The 20,728-nt window shown below is 32.1% G+C and overlaps 3 protein-coding genes across 6 annotated transcripts in view; 2 read left to right on the top strand and 1 right to left on the bottom strand.

The window, feature by feature from the left end:
• Positions 1-1,895: 1,895 nt before the first annotated feature.
• On the top strand, positions 1,896-3,183 carry LOC149093767 (ADP-ribosylation factor GTPase-activating protein 1-like). Of its 3 annotated transcripts, XR_016198661.1 has the most exons (4): positions 1,896-2,475; positions 2,558-2,667; positions 2,761-2,855; positions 2,995-3,183. XR_016198661.1 is itself a non-coding variant. In XM_089267485.1 (3 exons), exons 1-3 carry the CDS (start codon positions 2,416-2,418, stop codon positions 2,792-2,794), a joined length of 204 nt encoding a protein of 67 aa, XP_089123611.1. In that variant the 5' UTR covers positions 1,896-2,415; the 3' UTR covers positions 2,795-3,017. The 3 variants fall into 3 exon arrangements, 1 of the variants encoding a protein (XP_089123611.1); XM_089267485.1 differs by having other exon boundaries at positions 2,761-3,017; XR_016198660.1 differs by having other exon boundaries at positions 2,029-2,475; positions 2,761-3,006.
• Positions 3,184-10,787: 7,604 nt separating this feature from the next.
• Positions 10,788-12,606, bottom strand: LOC112539293 (endothelin-converting enzyme-like 1). The gene is made up of 7 exons (XM_025161705.2): positions 12,509-12,606; positions 12,173-12,435; positions 11,819-12,097; positions 11,618-11,751; positions 11,264-11,549; positions 10,999-11,192; positions 10,788-10,887 (listed from the first exon to the last, which is right to left on the bottom strand). The coding sequence occupies exons 2-7, from the start codon at positions 12,218-12,220 to the stop codon at positions 10,788-10,790; spliced, it is 1,041 nt and encodes a 346-aa protein (XP_025017473.2). The 5' UTR covers positions 12,221-12,435; positions 12,509-12,606.
• Positions 12,607-12,989: 383 nt separating this feature from the next.
• Positions 12,990-20,728, top strand: part of LOC107366082 (cell adhesion molecule Dscam1) — a 70,256-nt gene continuing 62,517 nt past the window's right edge. Inside the window, exon 1 of one of the 2 annotated variants that reach the window (XM_015933656.3) lies at positions 12,990-13,455. In XM_015933656.3, the coding sequence (XP_015789142.2) occupies positions 13,233-13,455 (223 nt within the window). In that variant the 5' untranslated portion in view covers positions 12,990-13,232. The remainder of the gene's footprint in view (positions 13,456-20,728) is intronic. The other variant, XM_015933657.3, reaches the window with a different exon arrangement.

Below are 20,728 nucleotides of genomic sequence, written 5' to 3'. Positions count from 1 at the left end.
GCTCAAAATGAATTATGTTTTGTTTGATGAACCTCGATCAAATTGTCGTAAAGGTGAAAAGTTTATTTTGTAAACAGAAACTGATTCAAGGTGAAGCATCAAATGTTTGACACAAAATAGCAGAAAGTCTTAAGTCTATCAGTTGGATTACCTTACCTTTATGCAAAGCAATTGGAGCTACTTAGAATCATTTGTTAAATGGTTTTAATTTAAGTTTTAATCAGTACTGAAATTTTCAACCGCAATTTTCGTACAAAACTTCTTGACCAACTCAATACGTCAAGTCGTTTTCAAACAAGATGAAAGTTAATACTTTTGTTGAAATCACTAGCAAATGCTGACACCTATTGCTTCGATTTCAAACCTTTCTCTCGAAATATTTTAGTTCAATCTTTAAATGAATTTCAGATAATAAACAAAATCTTTAAAGCTAACCATTCGATTTTCATGCCAATGTTCAGGATAATGTTAAGATTTCACTTTAGCCCTATTCATTTTCAATATGCTATTAAGGCAGACATTTTCAATCACGTTTGGTTTATCTTTCCAACGGTATAATTTTTTCACTCTTGACAAACTTCAACCCATCTGAAAAAGTTTGTACTCTTAGAAAATGACCTTCAAATTTCATCTGAGGTCAAATAACGGAATTACAAAAATTATTTCAACTTAAGAGTGCAACTGTGACCGAATTGTCTATAGGACTTTTGATAAAAGTTAACATTGCTTTTTAATGTCAGCTTTCGTAAAATTTTGTTTATTTCAAATGACAAGATTCTTTATTTTTGGTGTCAGATACTCTTTCATTTCGATTTTTAATTATTAAATGACTCAAATATATTTCATTTCTCATTACATTAGTAAAACAATCAAGAAATTAGCTAGAATTGACATTCCACATTGGATTCGATCTATTAACGGAGATTGAATATGCTATCCTGCAGAGCTGTGATTCAAATTGTCATTGATTTGACTCAGCTTTGTATTCAATATAAAACAGCCAACATAAGCACAAAATTCAATCGCAAATGATAAAATTATGGCACATGTATTTAAATGTATGTCAAAGCGTGCAAAGTATAATAAAAATCCACCAAATTGTCTCGATTCTGGATACTAAATTCATCTCAACTTCTATTACATCTGAGTATCCGGAAAGTTTTCTAGATAAATCTGGTTACAAAAGATGTAGAGATAAACTTTAAGTTGAAGAAACTTGGATCCATTTGCTAATCGATATAATGGACCGGATTCATCATGAGAGGCAGAAAAGGGTAAAAGTATTAGGGGAAAAAGGCAAAGAAAGAAAGATGTAAAATGAATTGAATGAAGAAAAGTTCATCTATTTTGTTGATGTCAAGCTGAGTAGATTTATCTTTTGGTAAAGCATAAAGGGTTAAAGTGTGAAAAAAGAGTCGTAAATGTCGTCTCATCAATGCAAATTAATTTACTGTTCAAATAGCATCTCAATCTGCTTACATTTCCAGTACATTACAAGACTATTACCAGGCATTAATCTCCTACTGAGGTGAACATTGAAACCACTTTACCAATTAGTTTATCAACTTTGCATATACTTATTTACCTTTTCAATGAAAAGAAACAAATTGAACCAAAAAAATTGATAAACTTAGAGTTGAATTGAATCAAAATGCTAAAATAAACTAAACAAGTCCAAACGTCGAAAAATCAATTTCATTTAGAAAATTTCGAACACTGAAAAGATGCAAAAAAACAAAACTTGAACAAAATCTAACGAGTCCATCTTTAGTCCATTTCAAGATTTCTTTAGAGAGGAAAAAATCTTTCTGTTTTAAACAAATGAAGGTAGAGAAAGAAATGATAGAAATATAATCAAAATTAAATCTAAAGAAGTAGATAAATATGAACAGCTTATAATCTGATGGAAGATTAGGAAACGTTATTGTCGTCCTTGATGACTTGAGTGATACGCTTTCTTCTTCTATAGTTACCAGACCAAAGAGCTTCTCTTTAAACCAGACTAGAGATATTAAACAATCATCATTTTGATTCTGGAGGAGCTGTAGTTGCTGAAAAATGTGATCCACCCAATGGTTCACAATGGTTCCTGCTGATCCTTATGTGATCGAAGTTTTCTCAGGATCAAATGGATTACTCAGTAAAGCAAAAAAAGGAACCATCTTGATGGACTGTTCAACTGTTCACCCAAATACATCCAAAAAGCTACTACAATTGAGCAATGATGCTGGAGTTGATTTCTTAGATACTCCTGTTGCTGGTGCCGTTCCTGCTGCCAATGCTGGTACTCTAACCTTTATGTGTGGTGGTAAAGCCGATTTGGTTAAAAAAGTTGAATCCTTGTTACTCTGTATGGGACGTAGGGTTATCCATTGTGGTGACACTGGTGCAGGTTCAACAATATGATGGCTAACCATGGCTAGTCCGTGGAAAAGGCAGATACTGCAGGAACTACCTCCATTTAATGATAATAATGTAAGTTGATCCATATTTATCACTTTTTTTAAATTACTGATTCCTTTGTTGTTTCTGAAATTAATATTTTCTTTCTATTTAGAGTTGTTTTGAATGTGGTGCTCTCAATCCACAATGGGTCAGTGTCACATATGGAATATGGATCTGTTTAGATTGCTCAGGGAAACACCGGGGACTCGGAGTTCATTTGAGGTAAAGTCTACCATATGATTTAGCCTATTAAGGGTATAGCTAAACAAACCATGGATAACCTTGAGTAAATGAATTGTTTTCCTTCTTCCGCAGTTTTGTTCGTTCAATCACTATGGACAAATGGTGATCTCTTATCACGATACGATATCTTGGGATGAAAACGAATGGACTGCAAGGAGCTACCAAAGGTACTGACCACCACTAATAAAATCTTTCCAAATTTTCATCTGATTATCTACCAGCACAAGCTGCTTGACAATTTCATTTGGATATTCGCTACTTAATTTTATCTTCTATCAACTCATCTATTTTATTCTAAAATTGTAGCCATTTTTTATTATGTTCAACATCCGTAGTTATAATCATGAGAATGTATCTCGTCAGAAGGAACTATTTTTTGCAAAAAGCAACAAGAAAATGCTTCTAGACCTGAGTAAGTATGGTGTCACTGTTAGTCATTTGCTTGCTCTTGAATGTAATTTTGAACTCATGATTGTTTTGTTTTTTACACTTATTCAAATAAGAATCACAACTTTTTTGTCAACATTCGATCGAAAATTATTTTGTCAGTGATCTCCCGCCTAGCCAAGGAGGAAAATATTCCGGGTTTGGTTATCTGGTCAATCTGATTACGTTTGATAAGCACGAAATCTCCTCTTTGTCTTTTATAAACATGTGAACAATCCTCTGTCGACCAAGAGGAATGATAGGCGTTGAAATCCCCGACAATTGGCACCATATCTGCTCCTGGCAAATTCCTTGCCATGTCAAAAAGTTTAGTAATAAGCGTTTCAAACCTCTCACGAGGCATGATTTCCGTGTTGAGTGTCAAATATATCGAAAAAATACACAATTTCATATTGCTCCATAGCAAATACGCAGCACATAACAGTGCACAAGGTATCCTGGGAACCGCTCGTAAACTAAGAAAATCATTTTCATAAATTTTAATTGTGGAAGCATGAGGGTCAACGTAATCTATCGTTTGTATATTAGCTGCATCTCGATTTGACACCTCCACTTGAATAACCTCAGTATATACACATAAATCAGCATCATTGTTTTGTCCATGTGAATCGAGGAATTCTGTGGCTCGACGCGTAAGCCCACAATTGCCATAACACACCTTCAATGTTTTCAATGTTTGCATATTGGATAAAAAAAACTACACTAGGATCGAGATTTGATGATTACAACTATAATTTGGACTCTCGAAACAGAAATACTTGTTGACCTGAGTATTTCTGTTTCGGTCATGTTGGTGTGAACATTTAGTTACACATTTAACATCTAGATTTCTTTAGATTAAAAGCGTTCTTCCGATGGCGGAACAGAAACTGTTGCGAAACGAAATGGAAAAAGGTTTATTGGATATACTGAACATCACGCTACCGTGCGGTCATGAATGTCCAATAGAGTTAATTGAACCTAATTACTGCTTCCACGATAAAGAAATCAGTTAAGTTCATTTTAATTTTTACACCAAAATCATTTCAAATCATGATTTTATTTTTATTGCTGACCCTTTCAAACTTTTACAAATACACCGTAATCAATCAAAAATCTGTAGCATCAATTATGCAGGACCTACCGAAGTCATTTACAACACAGAGAAAAATAGCATTACTCAAAAAGATAACATTGTTCGACTAGGACCTAACGAAGTTCGAATCAATTCATAGGCGATGTCATGTATTTACAAGCACACAGATCTCGACAAATCTGACCTCTGGTCAGATGATCTATGTTCAAATAAAACAAACATAACAGAGCCTTCTTTATTTCAGGTCAAGTTCAGCTCTCATCAAAACTATGTTTATTGTCCTACTAAAGCTATCTACTTATTGAATAAGACTTATCCATGTCCAGATTTTCCATTTAGCATTCCAGTAAACATCTCATTTAGCGTAGCTGATTTCACTTATAATCCATCTACTCTAAGAACAATTGGAAGCTTTATAATTGTAGAAGACTGTAGTTTTAAAATAAACATGCATTTGGAGTCACAGAGCACTTTGCAAGGTACAATTGCTATCCATGATAGATTAATCAATGAGATACAAACTAACCACTTCAATTCTTTTGAACATAACACAAGTATTTCCAATCTAATCATCATTCTCTTGGTTCTTTTAACAATACTTGTTACTTTTGCGATTGTATAGCCAGAAAACAAAATCAACAGCCTCTACAAACGAAATGAAAGTAGAGCTGGAAAACAAAACTCAAACAATCACAAGAAAAGAAAGAAATCCTTTGCTGAAAAGACAAGTATTAACCGAAAAAAATGAGTCCGAAGACTCACCATTCTTTAAGTATTCTTCTAAAATCTAACATTTCACTTACAACCTTTTTTACTGTATTTAACACTTATTACTTTTAAATTAATTCAATTTAATCAATTAATCTAAAAAAATACAACAAAAAGAAAGAAAACTAAATGTAAAATTATTTAATCAGCATTTTGAACATCTGAATCATCTTGAACTAAAATAACAATTCGCTATATTAAGGGAAACTCATGAAATTAGCTGCCCGATGAATGGTGAAAATAGGCTATTCCACAGCATTCTCATTATCTGAGATATGCACACGAAGTGTGCTGGAGCAAGCAATGAACAAAAGTGAACACCAGTTAAACAAAATGAACATGATGAAGTGATGGAGTGAAGATGGCATTTTAGATGTCTTTATGATATCTTTTATTGTAAATTTTTTGCCAAATATCAATTGCTTTTTTGAGTGCTTCTTTTGTGTTTTCTTTATCCGCAAGGAGTACCAGGGCAACTCTAAGCACATTTAAAACCTTAAATAAGGGCATGCAAGGGTCCAGGAGGAACAGGATAGCTTGGTGTCAGGATTTTGACACCGTTTGATGATTTGTAAAGCTCCGCTTGTTTTTTACTAAGTCGTTTCTCATTAGTTTGTTAATTCATCCCGTCAAAACGATTTTGGTCAATTTCTCAAACATTAGTTTGTTTCTAATCTTCACACCATCATCGACTACTAAAACATCTTTTAAACAATTATCTTTTACTTCTCAACATGATACTTCCAGGTTCTTGACACTGCATTCTTTTCATTAGCGTATACTCAAGAACCGATGCACTCACAATTATGGTTTTCTTTTTACACCAGAATCCCTGCGCTCAACGTCTTCATCGTCAAACTTTTCCAATCCAGAAATCAGAAGCCTATCCTATGCAGCTCAATGTGAAGAAGTATGTCGACTAGTGAAATATTTTTTACAGATCAACATCACTAATATGGAACTGGTTCATTTAGATATACTCGCTGAAAAAATACTACATCAGTCAACTCTGGTCTTAGTTACAATTATCAAATTGCAGATTTAACAATGATCTTTACATAGGTCAAGAAGCCACAAAAATAATGTTGATTACTTCTAATCAAATTCTTGAGTCTTGTTGTGGCAAATATTTTCAGTGTCAAAATTTTTTTAAAAAACTTTCACCAGTCCTGCGACACTTAATCCCAGCAAAAAATGAGGTAATGTCGATTGGAAAATAAAGCTTCACGCACTTAAGATGACATAAAAAAAATTGATTGTACCTGTAACAGATTTGGATATTAAATTATAGTAGTAAGTAAGGGCTACAGCTCGAAAAAGGCGGTCCTTAGCAACACATGTTTTTGCGCGAAAAGAGAGGGAAGAATTGGGGGTAAAATAAAACTGCAGCACCATCTTGCGTAGAGAAATAAGACTTTATTAATAAAATTGAATAAAATTTTTTAATACAAAATCATATGATTTCACAATGGTTGGTTCTTTATACTTACCTGTTAGTTGGACTGCCTTTCGTATACAGTTTCTCACACAGGTTTTCGAACCAAGGTTTTACCGGCCACATGCAATCCACCCAATCCTAATTTTTAACTTCTTGGCGAATATCTTTTCTATCGAACCAGGGGCAGCGTAGGAAGCAGTGAGAGGGTCAAATATTATCATTTTGTAGTCCTTTTCCTTGTAGAGGCGTAAAAGTCTACAATGGGCAGATGAATCTTCCAACCCATTGTAACTTGAAATTAATACACAAAGTTTCTCACCTTTGCGTGCACACAATTCTTTGATGACTGTTTCTAGGGTACTGTAGATTTTTAAAGAAGGGTCTTTACTTACCGGACCAAATTGGCGAGACATTTTCATATCCTTACATGAACATGTACCCTCGATTTTGTACCCACTTTTTTTACCCCGCTCTATTTGACATGCGCGGCTAAGGGCCGCCTTTTTCGGGCTGTAGCCCTTACTTACTACTAATTATGACAAATACTTTGCATTTTACATCCAACCAGCCAACTCATTTATCATAAGCAATTGCTTTTTTGTTGTAATGAACTTGCGCGTAATATGGATCCAATTATACAACGACCATTGATTCACCTTCAGTCTTATTTGAACTGATGTTATTTATTTAGAGAAAATGAACAATAGAAAATAATCAAACCAGTAACACAAAGATAACAATTTTAAGGGGGCAGCAAGTAGAAATTAAAACCAGATTTCATTTTCTCTTTCAGTTTTTCTTATACTGAAGGTTGATTTTTCGTTAATAATTTAAGTCTTTTAAATGTGGATTTTTCACAGAAAAAATAATTTAGCAATCAGTCATGATGATAGGGTCCACTTCTATTGACATGTCAACCCGTGTCATGTTTATCTGCTCACAATTAAAATGACTCGTACCAATTTACCAGAAACTTGTTTTGATCGCGGGATGGATTCAGGCTTACAGTTAATTATGAAACTCTTTTCATTCTCGGTTGAATGTTTCTTGTCCAAAAACTAAATTTATCTTAATTTAACTTCTTTCAATCCAATATTTTATCGATAAATTTACTGGGAGTAAACTGCATAAAATATTAGTCAACATGAAATTGGCTTCATCCCATAGTTTATCGACTGGGAACAAAGTAAAGAAAGTTTGTCATTGAACTGGCCGGTTGGTTGAGATGAACATTGAAATTGCTAAAAATAATCAAGAGATAGTGTCTGGAAATGAGGGGAAAAAGTCATTTGATTATCACAATTTGAACTGGATAAAGAGTCGATATTGATCAGTAAACCATTACCAATATGGTTTAACCATGAGGTTGAGTTGACAAGCTTCAAGATGCAACTTTAGTCAACATTTGATTCAGTCAAAGTGAATGAAGGAAACAAATCTTTTAAATGCATTGCGATTGAAACAATCCTTTATAGCTTTCATTGACCATTTAAGTATAACAATTAGTCTTGAGGTTTATGCAGAAGCCCTTGACATTTACCAGTAGAGACAACTTTCAATAAGAATTCAAGTTCTTTTACCGATTCTTATTGTTCATACAACATGGTGGAGCTGAAATGAAGCCAATTTCATGCTGAACAATATTTATGTTGATTACCGATCTTACAGACCACAATACAGAAGAAAAGATAGAATAAGAGAAACAATCATTTGGATGAAAGCATAAAGGATGAAGGGAATTGAGCATTAACTGCTTTTTTGAATCAATTTATCGTCCTTTACAGTCGAGAATAAGTTTGAATTTTGGGTAATTTCAGGTCAAATTGGTTGCGGTCAAATATTTGGTATTCAAATGTAAAATGATAAATGTTAAGCTCAATCAAGATTGAATATGGAATTTCTTGAAAAAGAATTTCGTTGAAACCAGAAAATGTGTTTTGCCTTTGTCAATTGCAATGAGATGAATGTTGACTTAATCTTTGATTACTAAACAAATAAAATATCATTTCAAACCTTTGCTCAACATTTTCTTGTCTAACCTTTAATCGCTCTCTTGGCAGTTTCAATTTGATTCTTGATCATTTCTTGGCATTTTGTTTTCTGGTTAATATCATCATGACTCAAAAGTAGCCCAAAGTAAACACATTTAATGATCTTTGTTGTAAAAGTGTTTACAAACTGTAATCAACTGGAACTTGGTTCATCTTAACCTGGTAAGTAAAAATTGGCAAATGAACAAATTAAAGCTTCAATATTAAACTCACGTAATTTGACAAAATTCTGTAAATAAGAAAAGCCAAGGAAAAGGTTTGGGAGAAGCGAAAAGTCGAAACAAAAGGAAAATGCATAAGGAGACAAAAATGCTCAAGAGATGCTGTGACTTTTTTGCCTGAGTAAAATAATAATAGTTGGTGGTTATTATCATGATTATGGTGATGATCATGTTCATCATAACAATGGTTGATGGTTAAAAGTAACCATCATCATTAGCATTATCATCACAAGTAGCTACAGTTTAGCAAAATTTTGATCATTTTAGTGCTGCTCACCTTCAACGTGATTCACTTTGTTTCAAATTGATAAAAAGGCTCTAAAAAACATGAAATTACCTCTGTGTTTTACCTCCTTTCATTCAATTATTTATTTTAGCATGCATTCATTTATCATCCACCAAAATGAAGAAAAATTGGACTTTGAGTCTGTTGCGTTGCTAATTTATGAGTCTGAAATATTTTCTGAGCAAAAGAGGGTAAATCTATTGAAATTATATTTGGCGTTTTTTTGTTTTTCTATCTGTCTGTGGTCATAGCTTACGAATGATACTACAGACTCAAGATTCAACCGATGAGCTTCCGCAGGTTGCAAAAGCATTTGACTTGAACCATAAGCTTGCGCGGATTGAAGAGCCATAAGTACGAACACACGAGGTCATTCAAGGTCACTCCATTATTTGACCTCTAAATCACGTTTGAAGGTCATTTTCTGAAAGTAAAACCTTTTTCAGATTGTTTGATGTTTGTTACATGTTCTTTACTCATACCGATCAAACAATCAAACAAATGAATGACTTCATGTGTTCGTACTCATGGTTCAAGTCTATGGACTGTAGCACCAACAAGTATCAACCATGCACTTGATTGTTTAAATGTGTTGACTTGTTTAATGCTCAAATATTTGCTGAAAATGAAAAAGTATTTCTTGATTTGAATAAAACTGAAACCTTTATCTCCCATAATAATAATAGTTTCCCTATGTAATTGATTCAAACAGATGCACAATGTTTGCAGCGAAAAAAATAAAAGAAAAAAAGTTTACGAAATGAATGCTAAAAATTCATGACAATTTTTCATGATGCTCGAGCGAAATTGGAGAATTATTTTTGTTCTTTCTTTAACATTCTCGGTTCAATTTGAAAATAAATTCAATTGAAATCTATTTTCCATTTCATTTGATCCAATTTGGTGAACACAGATAAATAAAAAAGGTAACAAGAAGAAAAAGATGAAAAAGATGAAGATGAAGAAGAAAATGAGGAAAGAAATAAAATGTTTGAAACAGACTCAGGGCAAGTTTCAATTCTCATCTAAATTGAAAGCTAAGGAGGTAACAATTTTCCTCTGAATTAACTTCACAATCAAGGCGAATCGCAAGAGAGAAGCAAAGAGAGAGAGAAAAAAGCGAATCAAAAGATTGGACCATTTCATGATGATGAACATGATGATAAGAAAGTGATTCTTGAAAAACAATTTAATCTTGATTTTTCAATCTTTCGATACTTTCTTCCTGGCCTTTCCTTTTGCATTACATCAATTTTGTACTTTCTCAATCTTTCACTTGATGATATTATCATTAAGTTGAAAAGGGCAAACAATATAAAAGGTTAAATGTTGAAGAAGAGTCTTTGGTTCGTCAAGTAACACAAAAAAGGGTGAAAAATTCAAGTAAACCACAAGAAAGAAAGAGAATGAATGACTTAAAAGAGATTGAAATTTGCATGAAAATGAAAGGGCAAATTGTTTCCAATAAATAACCTAAAACTGGTTCATTTTTCTGCAAACAACATTTGACAAAATTTCAATTACACGTACATTTCAATGGAAGGTAAAAAATGTTGCAAAGTTTAGGCAATGAAAGAACTGCTTTTGATGTTGATTGAAATTTTTCAATTCAATTTGATACTTTTTTCTTTGATTTATTTTGCATCTTGAATCAAGCTTTTACTCTTTCTGTACATTTTCGAGCTGAGAGTTTGTGTGTTAAATTAACTCTCCTCCTTGTGTCCGTATAACTAGACTATTAACAATTGTAATTGTTACTCAATATAATATATATATAGACTATAAATTGAAAAACATAAACAACAATTGACAATTAAAAAGTGAAATTAAACAAGAAAAAATCATTCGACTTACCTAATTTCAAGTTTTCTTGGTCAAAGAAGCTATCAACAGAAAGTATACCAGGAACATCGCTAAACCGAAAAAAATGAATTAAACCATCATGATTGCTGTTTTGTTGAGGGAATCAAAATGTGTTGCTCATTGTCAATGAACATACAAATTGATGATTGTAATGAACTTACGGGTTTGGTATTGGTTTGGTAAATTTCTGTCTCAATCGTCTTAATTCTTTATAAGTTTGTCCTGTAATTACATCTATTATACTTCCAAGATATTTACGATCAGAATAATCGGGAATGTCTGAATAATATTCTTCGACTTTATCCTTTTTGGCGATCCAATCATCATAACCTACCAAGCCTTCAATTTTTTCAAGCTACAGATGCAGAGAGAAGCAGATATTAGAAAATGGATATTTTTACCATAATTGAGACAATTTGATCGAACCTTTCTCTTAATACGATTTTTCATCTCACGATCTTTATCGGCCATTGAGATAGTTTGCAAGTTATTGATTAAGTAGGTTTTAATTGTCTTCACAATTGTAGCCACTCTATTTCGCGAAGTCGAGTCAAAATATTTTTCAACATAAAGTCGCTTTAATGCATGACTGTAATATTTAAATGTTGCTTGTAAGCAATATTTTTCACGATTCACTTCATCAACAGGCAAATCATTTAAGTGTCCTCCATATTGGGAAACAAATTTCCAACCAATATACGTAGTAATTACTCTGCAAAAATAGTAAAATAATGTTAACATCTAATTGTTACCTGGAAACTTGTTTCAATAGTAACTTACTTGTTTGAGGTAGTCGATAATATTTCATCAAGTCTCTTATAATACGATTGGTGAGATAATAAGATGGGTTCAGTCTTGGATAAAGTAATATTAACGGTTCCAAAAATTTCTCTTAACACGAATTCCCATGGAATCTAAAATGAAGAAATTTGATAATGATAAGTAAATTGATTTGAGTTGTCTTAAAATTTTAAAGTTTACCTTTCGTTCAGGACTAGTTTCAATGAGCTCACCAAGACTCATATATTTATCTTCAGATTTATCCATCAATGCTGCTGAATAGGCTTTAGCAAGTTCTTTTTCAAACGCAACAACCTCATCAATTAATTGGTTATTTAGCTGACCACGTTTTCGGCCCATTTTTTCAACCCAACCTCTTATTGATGCTTTGTAATCCTCAACTTTAGTATTGATGATATCAGTAGTATTATCGCTCTCTTTCAATGTGTCCCAAATGCTTGAGTATTCAGGCAGATCAATCTAGTTGACACAAAAGAAAATTAAAAATAAGTGTTAATTCTGTGTCTGTACTTCAACTATGAAAATATAACAAACCTTTAAAATATATTTAGTTCTATATTTCGGATTGATTATTACTGACATGCCAATGATCCAGTTGCCATTCCATTCAGTTCTAGCCTTAACATAGCTATCAGTCCAGTTAACAGAGGCCTTGACTAAATCTTCAGAGTCTGAACTTTCCGAATCTCCATTCTCAACATTTACTGTAGTTGTTTCCTCCTGGTTGTTCGAAATTAAAGGCCATCCTCCAATATCTTGTAACTCCTCATCAAGCCATTTAGCTGCATAATAAGGCGCTGATATAAAGTGATAAAAAACACGGAAGATTAAGAATCGATTTGTAAAAAATAACCAACTAAAGCGCCTTACCTGCATCGAGACAGTTTTTATAAAAAGTGGAAGCAAGTTGAACAGGAACCGGACGGCGAACCAAACTTGTTCCTAATAGAGCTGTAAATTGAAATGAACAAAATCGAAGAAATCAAAAGTGTAGGAATACAATCAGCAATAAAAGACAAAATTGTTGATAATCTTGATCAATTTGTTGGTGATATTGTCCATAGTCTTAGATGAGTATCTGAATTTTTAATTGTCGACGCTTAGTAAAGCGAAGATTGTTTACCGAGTTTAGCCATTCTCAGAAAAATTAAATCGTCAAAATAAAGTTTTTAATTTTTTCTGAAATTTTTTTACGTCAGCACATCGCATCATCATCACATCATTCAGTCCATCCTGTCTCAAGTTTCCTGGTAAACTTTCCTTCGGTAGATGGCAGTAAATGTGTAGTCGAGTTGCGTTGAAAACAAAAGTTACAGTTGTATAGAGCTGATGATAAAGTTGATGTTGAATAGTGAAGTTAGTCAGTTTAAGCAAACTGTTTCATCGAGTAACACTGTTAGGGATTAAATGTCGTAATGGCCAGTTTACTCATGAATAAACTGATTAGTTTTAATTAATTTGTGTGCATTTGTTTTCCGTTTCGTGTCTTCATTTTGTATTCATCTTTTCCTCACTTTTTTTGACAACTTTTTGTTGTGATTGAAAACAAAAAAAACTGTTGGTTGACTTTTAACCAACAATCAGTGTAAATAAGATGAATCTATTAATTACAAGTTGGATACTTTTAATACCAAACTGTTATGCCAATCAAATAAACTATAATCACCAACAATTGGATAATTTTACCAATGAAAGTGGACTAAAAGTTGACCAACAATCTCAACCGAATGGATTTAAAGTAGTCAACAAAAGATCCTATTCACTTTACGGATCAAACAATAAGCAAATCCAAAGTGAACGACTCAAATTACCATCAAGTAAGTTGAACTTTTTTTTCAAGCAAAAGTTTGATCAACAAATCCATTTGCAAGTTCAACTTTCAATTTGAAAAAAACTCACAATGAAAGCCAATCTAGATTAATCCACAAAAAATGATCCAGAAATGGGCAACACAAAACTCGAATAAATGTTGAACCTCAAAGTTACTGGTCGTAAAAATAATAAGTTAAGCAAAGTAAACTGTCCAAACAATTTACACTCTAATCAAATGTCTGTCATAATTGGCACAACATTTAAACAGATTTCAGTTTATGTACATTCTGTGCTTTTTTTGACCAAAAATAACCATTACAACGTTCCGTTGTTTATGACCGATTTTACTGTCTCTTTGACCTTCTTGTCCGTTTATCTTTCTTGTACTGTTGTGACCTTTCAGAGTAAACATAAAACCTTTTTGTCTTGACAGCTCAAAACTTTGACCCACAATTTGTGTCTCTGTGTGTGTGTTTAGTGTCCATCTCAATGAACCATTGTTTACCCAAACTGAAGGCAGATTATTGCTACAACATGATACCGTTAAGATGGTGAAAATTTACACAGTCTCATCATATTAGTTACAAGTAATACATTGTATCCAAGTTTATCCTCAACATTACATATGAAAAGTTGAAAAAGATTGCCTTTCCTTGTTTACAGTTTAGACCTTCTTATGTTTTCCAGCAATTAGTTAAAGACTTGAACAGGATCTGTAAAATGAGAAGACGGGCGAGTCCATTGGAAGGCCGTTTCTGATTGACTTTTCCAGTTGCATTGCAATTTTGTCTTGAGTCGAAATTGCAATTTTTAATAATCATTTGCATTTCTGTAAACAAAATAAAAATGAAATTGATTATTTGTTCAACATTTTTTTTGATGAAAAAGAAATAAGTTTGGAAAAATCAAACATTTTTTTTCCTTTTGCCTGGTTCCAAGATTATTGCTTTTCAAATATTTGACACATTATTTCCTTGGAATGAAGTGTTATTTGAAAATTTTGAGATTATGATGAGGTGCATGTTGATAGAGTCTTGAGAAACCTTGTACAATGATATTGGTATGAGTGAGTTGTAATTTGAAGACAAGATAAACTTTATTCAAAAGTTCATCAAAATTGGGTGAATTTTTTTTTCTTTTTCTTCTTATATGCACTTGAGTTGATAAAAAATTGTGTTTTTGAGTTTGTCTTTTTGTATCCTTCAACCGATTCTTTTGCTTGATATAATGTTGAGTATGGTAGAGTTTTGATGATTTCAAGTGTTTTGCGCTTTGCTTGACTTTGCTCAGCTTTTGGATACAACTGTACTTGTTTAATGTTTTCTTGTAAAATGCATATTTATAATATTCAGATTATTTTTTAGAAACATTTTTAAGATTTTGAGCAAAATGTTGGTCATAAAAAGGTAGAAACTTGAGTGTCCAGTTTAAATGTTTTTTGTTCAATGATGAACTCAATTCTGGTTGACAGAAGGAAATGTTGAAAAGTTAAATTGTTGACACTTTCTGCTATTCTGATTCCATTGGACACTTGAGTTTTGAAACTCGAAAAAATTCTCTTTCCTATCCTGTTGTTAAAAAGGTTTACAATTACTTTTGAACTTTTGATTTGTTATCAAAAACTGAATCCATTTGATGGGGAAATTCAGAAATCTATCTATTTTCGATCGAAACAATGGTTGATTGAAGAATGAGATAATTAACAATCGATTCGACTAATTGCTTCTGAGCATCTGCTTCAAGGTTTCCAATCTAAAGGTCGAGATCTTGAACCAACTTTTTTAGCAAATTGTACTATTCAGACAAAATTTATAACCATCAAAAAAGCAGCGTAAGTTATCGTTTTTTTGTCCAGCGCAAAACAAATGATAATAAAAAATTCATTTTGTTTTGTCTAAATTACTTTCTTGTTAGAGGCAATGAAACGGCTGGAACTCGAATGTAATAGTAAAGCATCACAAAAAGACCAAAATGCTTGCTAAAAGAGAATGGGCTAGGTTGAATCATGCTGAGCTAGGTCGGGCAAGCAAATGGTTTATTACTCAAATATGTTATTGAATAAAAAAATCTTTGAGTTTTGGAGTTTTTGAATGAGTAACTTATTTTATCGGAAAAGATTTAATTCATTTAATTAACAGGAAAAGTTGATGTTGCGAGCTCAAGTGAAAGCAGAAGGTCTAAATGCAAAATTTTTATCCGTCATCGGACGAATCCAATCTTTTTCAATAACATATTTGATTTCAAACCTTTTGTTGAAAGTTCCATGTAAAATGTTGATTTATTTAGGAGCGAGAGCTTTTCGACAAAAAAGGCCACTTGTAAGACCAGTGAACCACTGGTCATATGATAAAAAGCGTACTTTAACCAATATTTTGTGGCAATCGAGCCTAATCTAGTCATTATCAAGAAAGTTTGGATTTCTGTAATCGTTATATCCCGTGATCCAATTCTTGAAAACCGATTTCCTTTCGTAATCGATGGAACTATTCAAGAACTGGATCCACACAAAATTTCAACTTCTGTCATGACTAATTTTCGAGAAAGTATCAAAAACAGTTTTAACTTCAAAGCGCGATTGGGACAAAACGTGTTTTTTCGTGGCACATTCGCTTTTCGATTAATCACATTGATTTGAGATCGAACTAAAATCTGTTGGCTGATAAAATCGATTGCTCCATCGATTACTGCATCTATCGATTGAAAATAGCTTTTTGCTTGCAAATTAATTGTAGCACTTCAAGTGTTATCGCAATCTGTTGTCAAAATAATAATGCAAAATAACTCGATGATTAGTTTTTGACTTGAAAATTTTGTGCTGACAAAAATTTCTTCCTGTACTTTTTTCATAAACTAATCAAATTAATAAGAAAAAAAATCAGAATCAAAATGAGTAAAATGCTTCGAAATTTGATCGAAATTGAAAAAAAATTGATTTGCAAATTGAAATGAAACTTATCAGATTTGTATTTATTTTCACATTTTTCTCGGTAAAATAAAACAGGAATCAATATTGTTTTTATATGCATGCCTAAGTAAACACTGAATTTAATCTTGAAATTTTATCTCTCTTTCAATATTTTTCATCAACTGAATCTGTCAACTAATTTTTCGGTCCATGTCTTGTTATTTACTTGAGATGCCTTTTTATACCAGCCTCATCATCATACGATTTTGATATATTAAGAATAAGTGGAATGTTATTGATGTCTTTTTTAATACAACATCTTGCAAGTATTTTTTTTAATAATATGTCTGGATAGGAACAGTATGCAGGTTTTTTTTCCTGCTTCATCATTCAAGATAATCAAAAACATATTAGAAGAAGGAAAGATGAAAAAAGGGAAGAAAAAAGATGAAGATGAGAAGAAGAGAGAGAGAGAGGGTGAAAAAATCAAGTAATCTCATGTCAATATTTGGTTAACCTTTATTTTACTTTTAGGTTAATAAAGTTGCCAAAATGTTGGCTCACATTATTCAGTGGAAAAACATTTTAAAATGTTGACAATCAAATTTTTAATTTTAAATTTTCCCTTCCCTTTCTTCCAGCAACTAGTCAATCTTTAAATCAAACAAATTAATCATAACTGCTACAGTTTCAGGTGATGTTTCAATCTTGTCTAAATGAAGCATCAACATTTAGAAGCAAAAAAATCAAATCCAAACAGATTCTTGAATCAAAGCTAACATCCACTACAATAGAAGGCAAAGTTTTTAACACCAAAAACGAAGTCTTCAGCTGTAGCTTGAAAGGAACGGAAATTACCAATTGAGTTCTTAAAAAGATTCAAAAGTTCTTTCTGTAAAAAGATGATTTTCCAACGTTATGAGACCTTTCGAACTCTTACTCTGCTAGAAAGATTTATTGAGCTTATGGCCTGACCTCAACCTTTAATCTTAGGACCGTAGACATACCAATACCAGGTTGAAGCTTCTTCTTCATACAGACACCAACTCTTCTGACCAACTTGACTTCGAGCCAAAAATTCAATGCGACAGCTTCTTCATAACTCAAGAAATTATCTTGATCGAAATTCGAATCTTTATTCGCTGGTCCATTTTCTCGTAAAATATTGCAACTTTTGCGAAGTTCAGGGTTGATCGTGAAATGAAGATGGAAAATTATTTGAACAAGAAAATTAGACTTTCAGTGTTTACTTAATGAAGACGGTTAAAGATATAACATGATAAATTAAAGATAAAAAATAAGAGTGAAAATGAGAAGAGAAATCTGAAATGGAAAAAAAGCAGAACTTTTGTTGCAGGTAAAAGAAGTAAGTAAAGGTAAAATAAAGTTACATAATTGGAAATTCATCTCATTAATGAGCCTCATAATAACAGTGATAATAATGATAATAATAATTCCAAGACATTTCCATGTATTTTCATTTCCAATTTTCATCATACTTTTGGTGTGCATTAAACCAGATAATGAAAGTTGATGAAAAACAAAACAAGTAGCAAAAGAAACTGTGGGATTGAAATTAAAGAGGAAAAAAAGGTAAAGAAAAAAAAGAAAGAAAAGAAAGAAAAGAAAGAAAAGAGATGAAATTCAAAGTATTATTCAGTTGCAATCTATTTACAGAATTGAATACAAAGTAAAACTTAAATAATTGTAAACTCCCAGGTAAAGCATAAGCATTCTTTTATTCAACAGATTTTCCATTCTCAATTTATTCTCAGTGAATAAACTTTTGCAAATGTTAAGCTATAATTTACTCAAAGAAATGCTCAAAATGCTGAAAACAACTCAAAATGCTAAGAACATTTTGAATGGCAAAATTGTTCCTTTTCTCATTCTGTCAATCACAATCTTCTCGAGTCTCTCATCTTGATCACTTCATCAAGAATGATCAGTAATCGAACCTCAAAAGTTGATCATTTGCACAGTCGAATCGACAATTTTCTGGTCACTTGAATTTCCACTTGGAATTTGAAAGTTTATAAAATTTCGATTTCACTCATTTTCTTTTTCGTTTATCATTATTATTTCTTTATTGGAATTATTATTACGATATTTTCTTTCCTTCCCTGTAGCTCATTCAATGGGTTAACCTCATCTTATCATTACTGATATTTGCATTTATCTAAATATTGCACACTTTTATGCTTCAAAGTGGATGGTAAAATATGCAAAGCAAAAAGGTTGAAGTATATTAAACCTGAAAATGTAATAATAATAATTTCAAATTGATTTGTATTATAATATGTATTCAACATTTTTTTCTCCTTCTCATGATAATAATAAAAATACTTTGCGTGAATACGAGTCTTGCAATATTGTAAATACTCGAGTATTCAAGATATTATACACATCATGAACATGATACATGTACTTGATAATAATCTTGTTTTTTCTCTCCTCTTCTTCTTCTTTCTTTACACTTCTCTTTTATTCTTCCCAACCAATTTCTTGCCAATTGTTGTGGGTTTATTAGAGATTGACTGATGGATTCATTCGTCTAATTTTATTCATTTAATAATTGAATATCCATCCATTTTTAGGAACATTCATTATCTACTAGAAGAGACAACTCAGACAAAATAGATTTTTGCTCAAAAATGATTTTCACCTTTTCCATGCAAATAAGCAACTCGAGTAAACTCGAAGTTTTCATCAAAAACTATTTATGAACCTTTCTTATTAAAGCATGGAACATGAGTTTCCAAAACGAATTCGCGATGGAACGAAACGATTTCAAACGATAACTTCAATATCAAGATCATTCTACAAAGATGATGTGAACAAAAACTTCCAAGCAATGATTGAAAACCAAGCTATTGAAGCTAACAAAATCAATCGGAATAAAACATGGTGAATCTGAAGCTACTGCTGCTGCTGAACTTGAATATCCCGATGATGCTGAGTCTCATCAACTTGATCATCGTCCTGATACTGCAGATGGTCCTGAAACTAACGCTCCTGATGAAACTGCTGATGATTTTGATAATGTTGAGTTACCTTTGTTACCGGTTGATGTTGGTCCTGATGGTGAATCTGAAGCTGCTGCTGCTGCTCAACTTGTAGCTTTGATGTCAATCGGATGAATAAGTTGCCGAAGGTTGAACTTTATTTATAAGAAAATTAGTAGCTAAAGTTAGCATTTCTTTGGATGATAAGAAGATTTAATGTAAAAGTTAAAGCAAAATAAATTTCTAGCAATGGAATCAGTTTAAACAGACATTAAATGGGTAATCATCATCAATACTTGAAGTATCCCAGGTCAAGTTGAATAAGTTTGACAATTTGCGTTCAAAATGCAAATGAACACATAATTGAATAAGAAATTTTCTGGTTGAGAGGCAAAGTAAGGAATGGAGAAAATTTGTTCACTGAATAATAATCTAAATAGTTTATATTAATAATGAAAATGGAGCTTGAAAAGAAGGGTGAAAATTGGTTAAAAGTAATTTACCAATTTTGTGCCCAACTTTATACTTTTGGTGTTAAACGGTTAAATAAATTTTGTAAAATTGAACACATTTGAATGGCTGATGAACAAGACAAACAAAATATTAAAATGTAAATTTCAAACCTTGCGTTCATTATTATTATTAAAAAAAAGCTGTTGACGGAAAGGAAAACAAAAGTTGAACCAAATTTGTAATCAATAAGCAAAGTAATGGATTCACAGTTTGCTTCTCAAAATTACAAGCCTGTGAAGCTGATGAAACCTTTGTTGGCCAAAAGATGCATGAAAATTGAGAAGCAACAAGAAAGTACCAGCTAAGCCAGGAACAAGGTTAAACTTGAAATTGAATCAAATTTCCATGAAAGAAGAGAGAAAAAGTATTTTTTATCGTTTCATGTGAAATGATGAAAAAAAAGGCTAAACATTTCATTGAACAAATTTTGCTTTTTCTTATTTTCTTCTACTCTTTGCTTTCCCTGTTGATGCATTCTTACCTTTTTGAACATGAAAATGCTGGTGAATACAATGAACAATCCCTTGGAATGAAAAGAAAACTGAAAATTTATTCCTGAATCATGTTACCTGACTGTGTTTATGCAACTTGACATTCAGCTTTAACCAGTCAACACTTGCAAAGTATCCATAAATTAATATCATTGAGTAAATGTTGCAACTTACAATTGGAAATTTCAATTTCAAAGTTGAACTGAAAAGATATTGTTACATGAATGGTTTGCTTCTTTTTTACCATGTAAACATTTAATTGTATTTAATCATTCAAGTTGAACTCAGTTTTCTTATTCCATTTGAAGAAAATGAAAATTGAAATTTGTTTGCAAAAGTGAAAGAAAATGTACAAAAGAATATT

The sequence above is a fragment of the Tetranychus urticae genome, chromosome 2 (assembly GCF_039701765.1).
Source record: "Tetranychus urticae isolate SD_2017Ah chromosome 2, NJAU_TeUrti_SD_1.0, whole genome shotgun sequence".
Taxonomy (NCBI): Eukaryota; Metazoa; Arthropoda; class Arachnida; order Trombidiformes; family Tetranychidae; genus Tetranychus; species Tetranychus urticae.
The sequence above is the reverse complement of the archived record's forward strand: the minus strand, read 5'-3'. Positions and strand labels throughout refer to the sequence as shown.

Bases quoted from the DNA above. Each gene is read 5' to 3' on its own strand.
- LOC149093767 (XM_089267485.1), top strand. From the start codon at position 2,416: ATGGCTAGTCCGTGGAAAAGGCAGATACTGCAGGAACTACCTCCATTT. The intron at 2,476-2,557 runs GTAAGTTGATCC...CTTTCTATTTAG, and splicing joins CTCCATTTAATGATAATAAT to AGTTGTTTTGAATGTGGTGC. The intron at 2,668-2,760 runs GTAAAGTCTACC...CTTCTTCCGCAG, and splicing joins GGACTCGGAGTTCATTTGAG to TTTTGTTCGTTCAATCACTA.
- LOC112539293 (XM_025161705.2), bottom strand. From the start codon at position 12,220: ATGTCAGTAATAATCAATCCGAAATATAGAACTAAATATATTTTAAAG. The intron at 11,550-11,617 runs GTAAGTTACTAT...CTATTTTTGCAG, and splicing joins TTATCGACTACCTCAAACAA to AGTAATTACTACGTATATTG. The intron at 11,193-11,263 runs GTTCGATCAAAT...CTGCATCTGTAG, and splicing joins AAAATCGTATTAAGAGAAAG to CTTGAAAAAATTGAAGGCTT.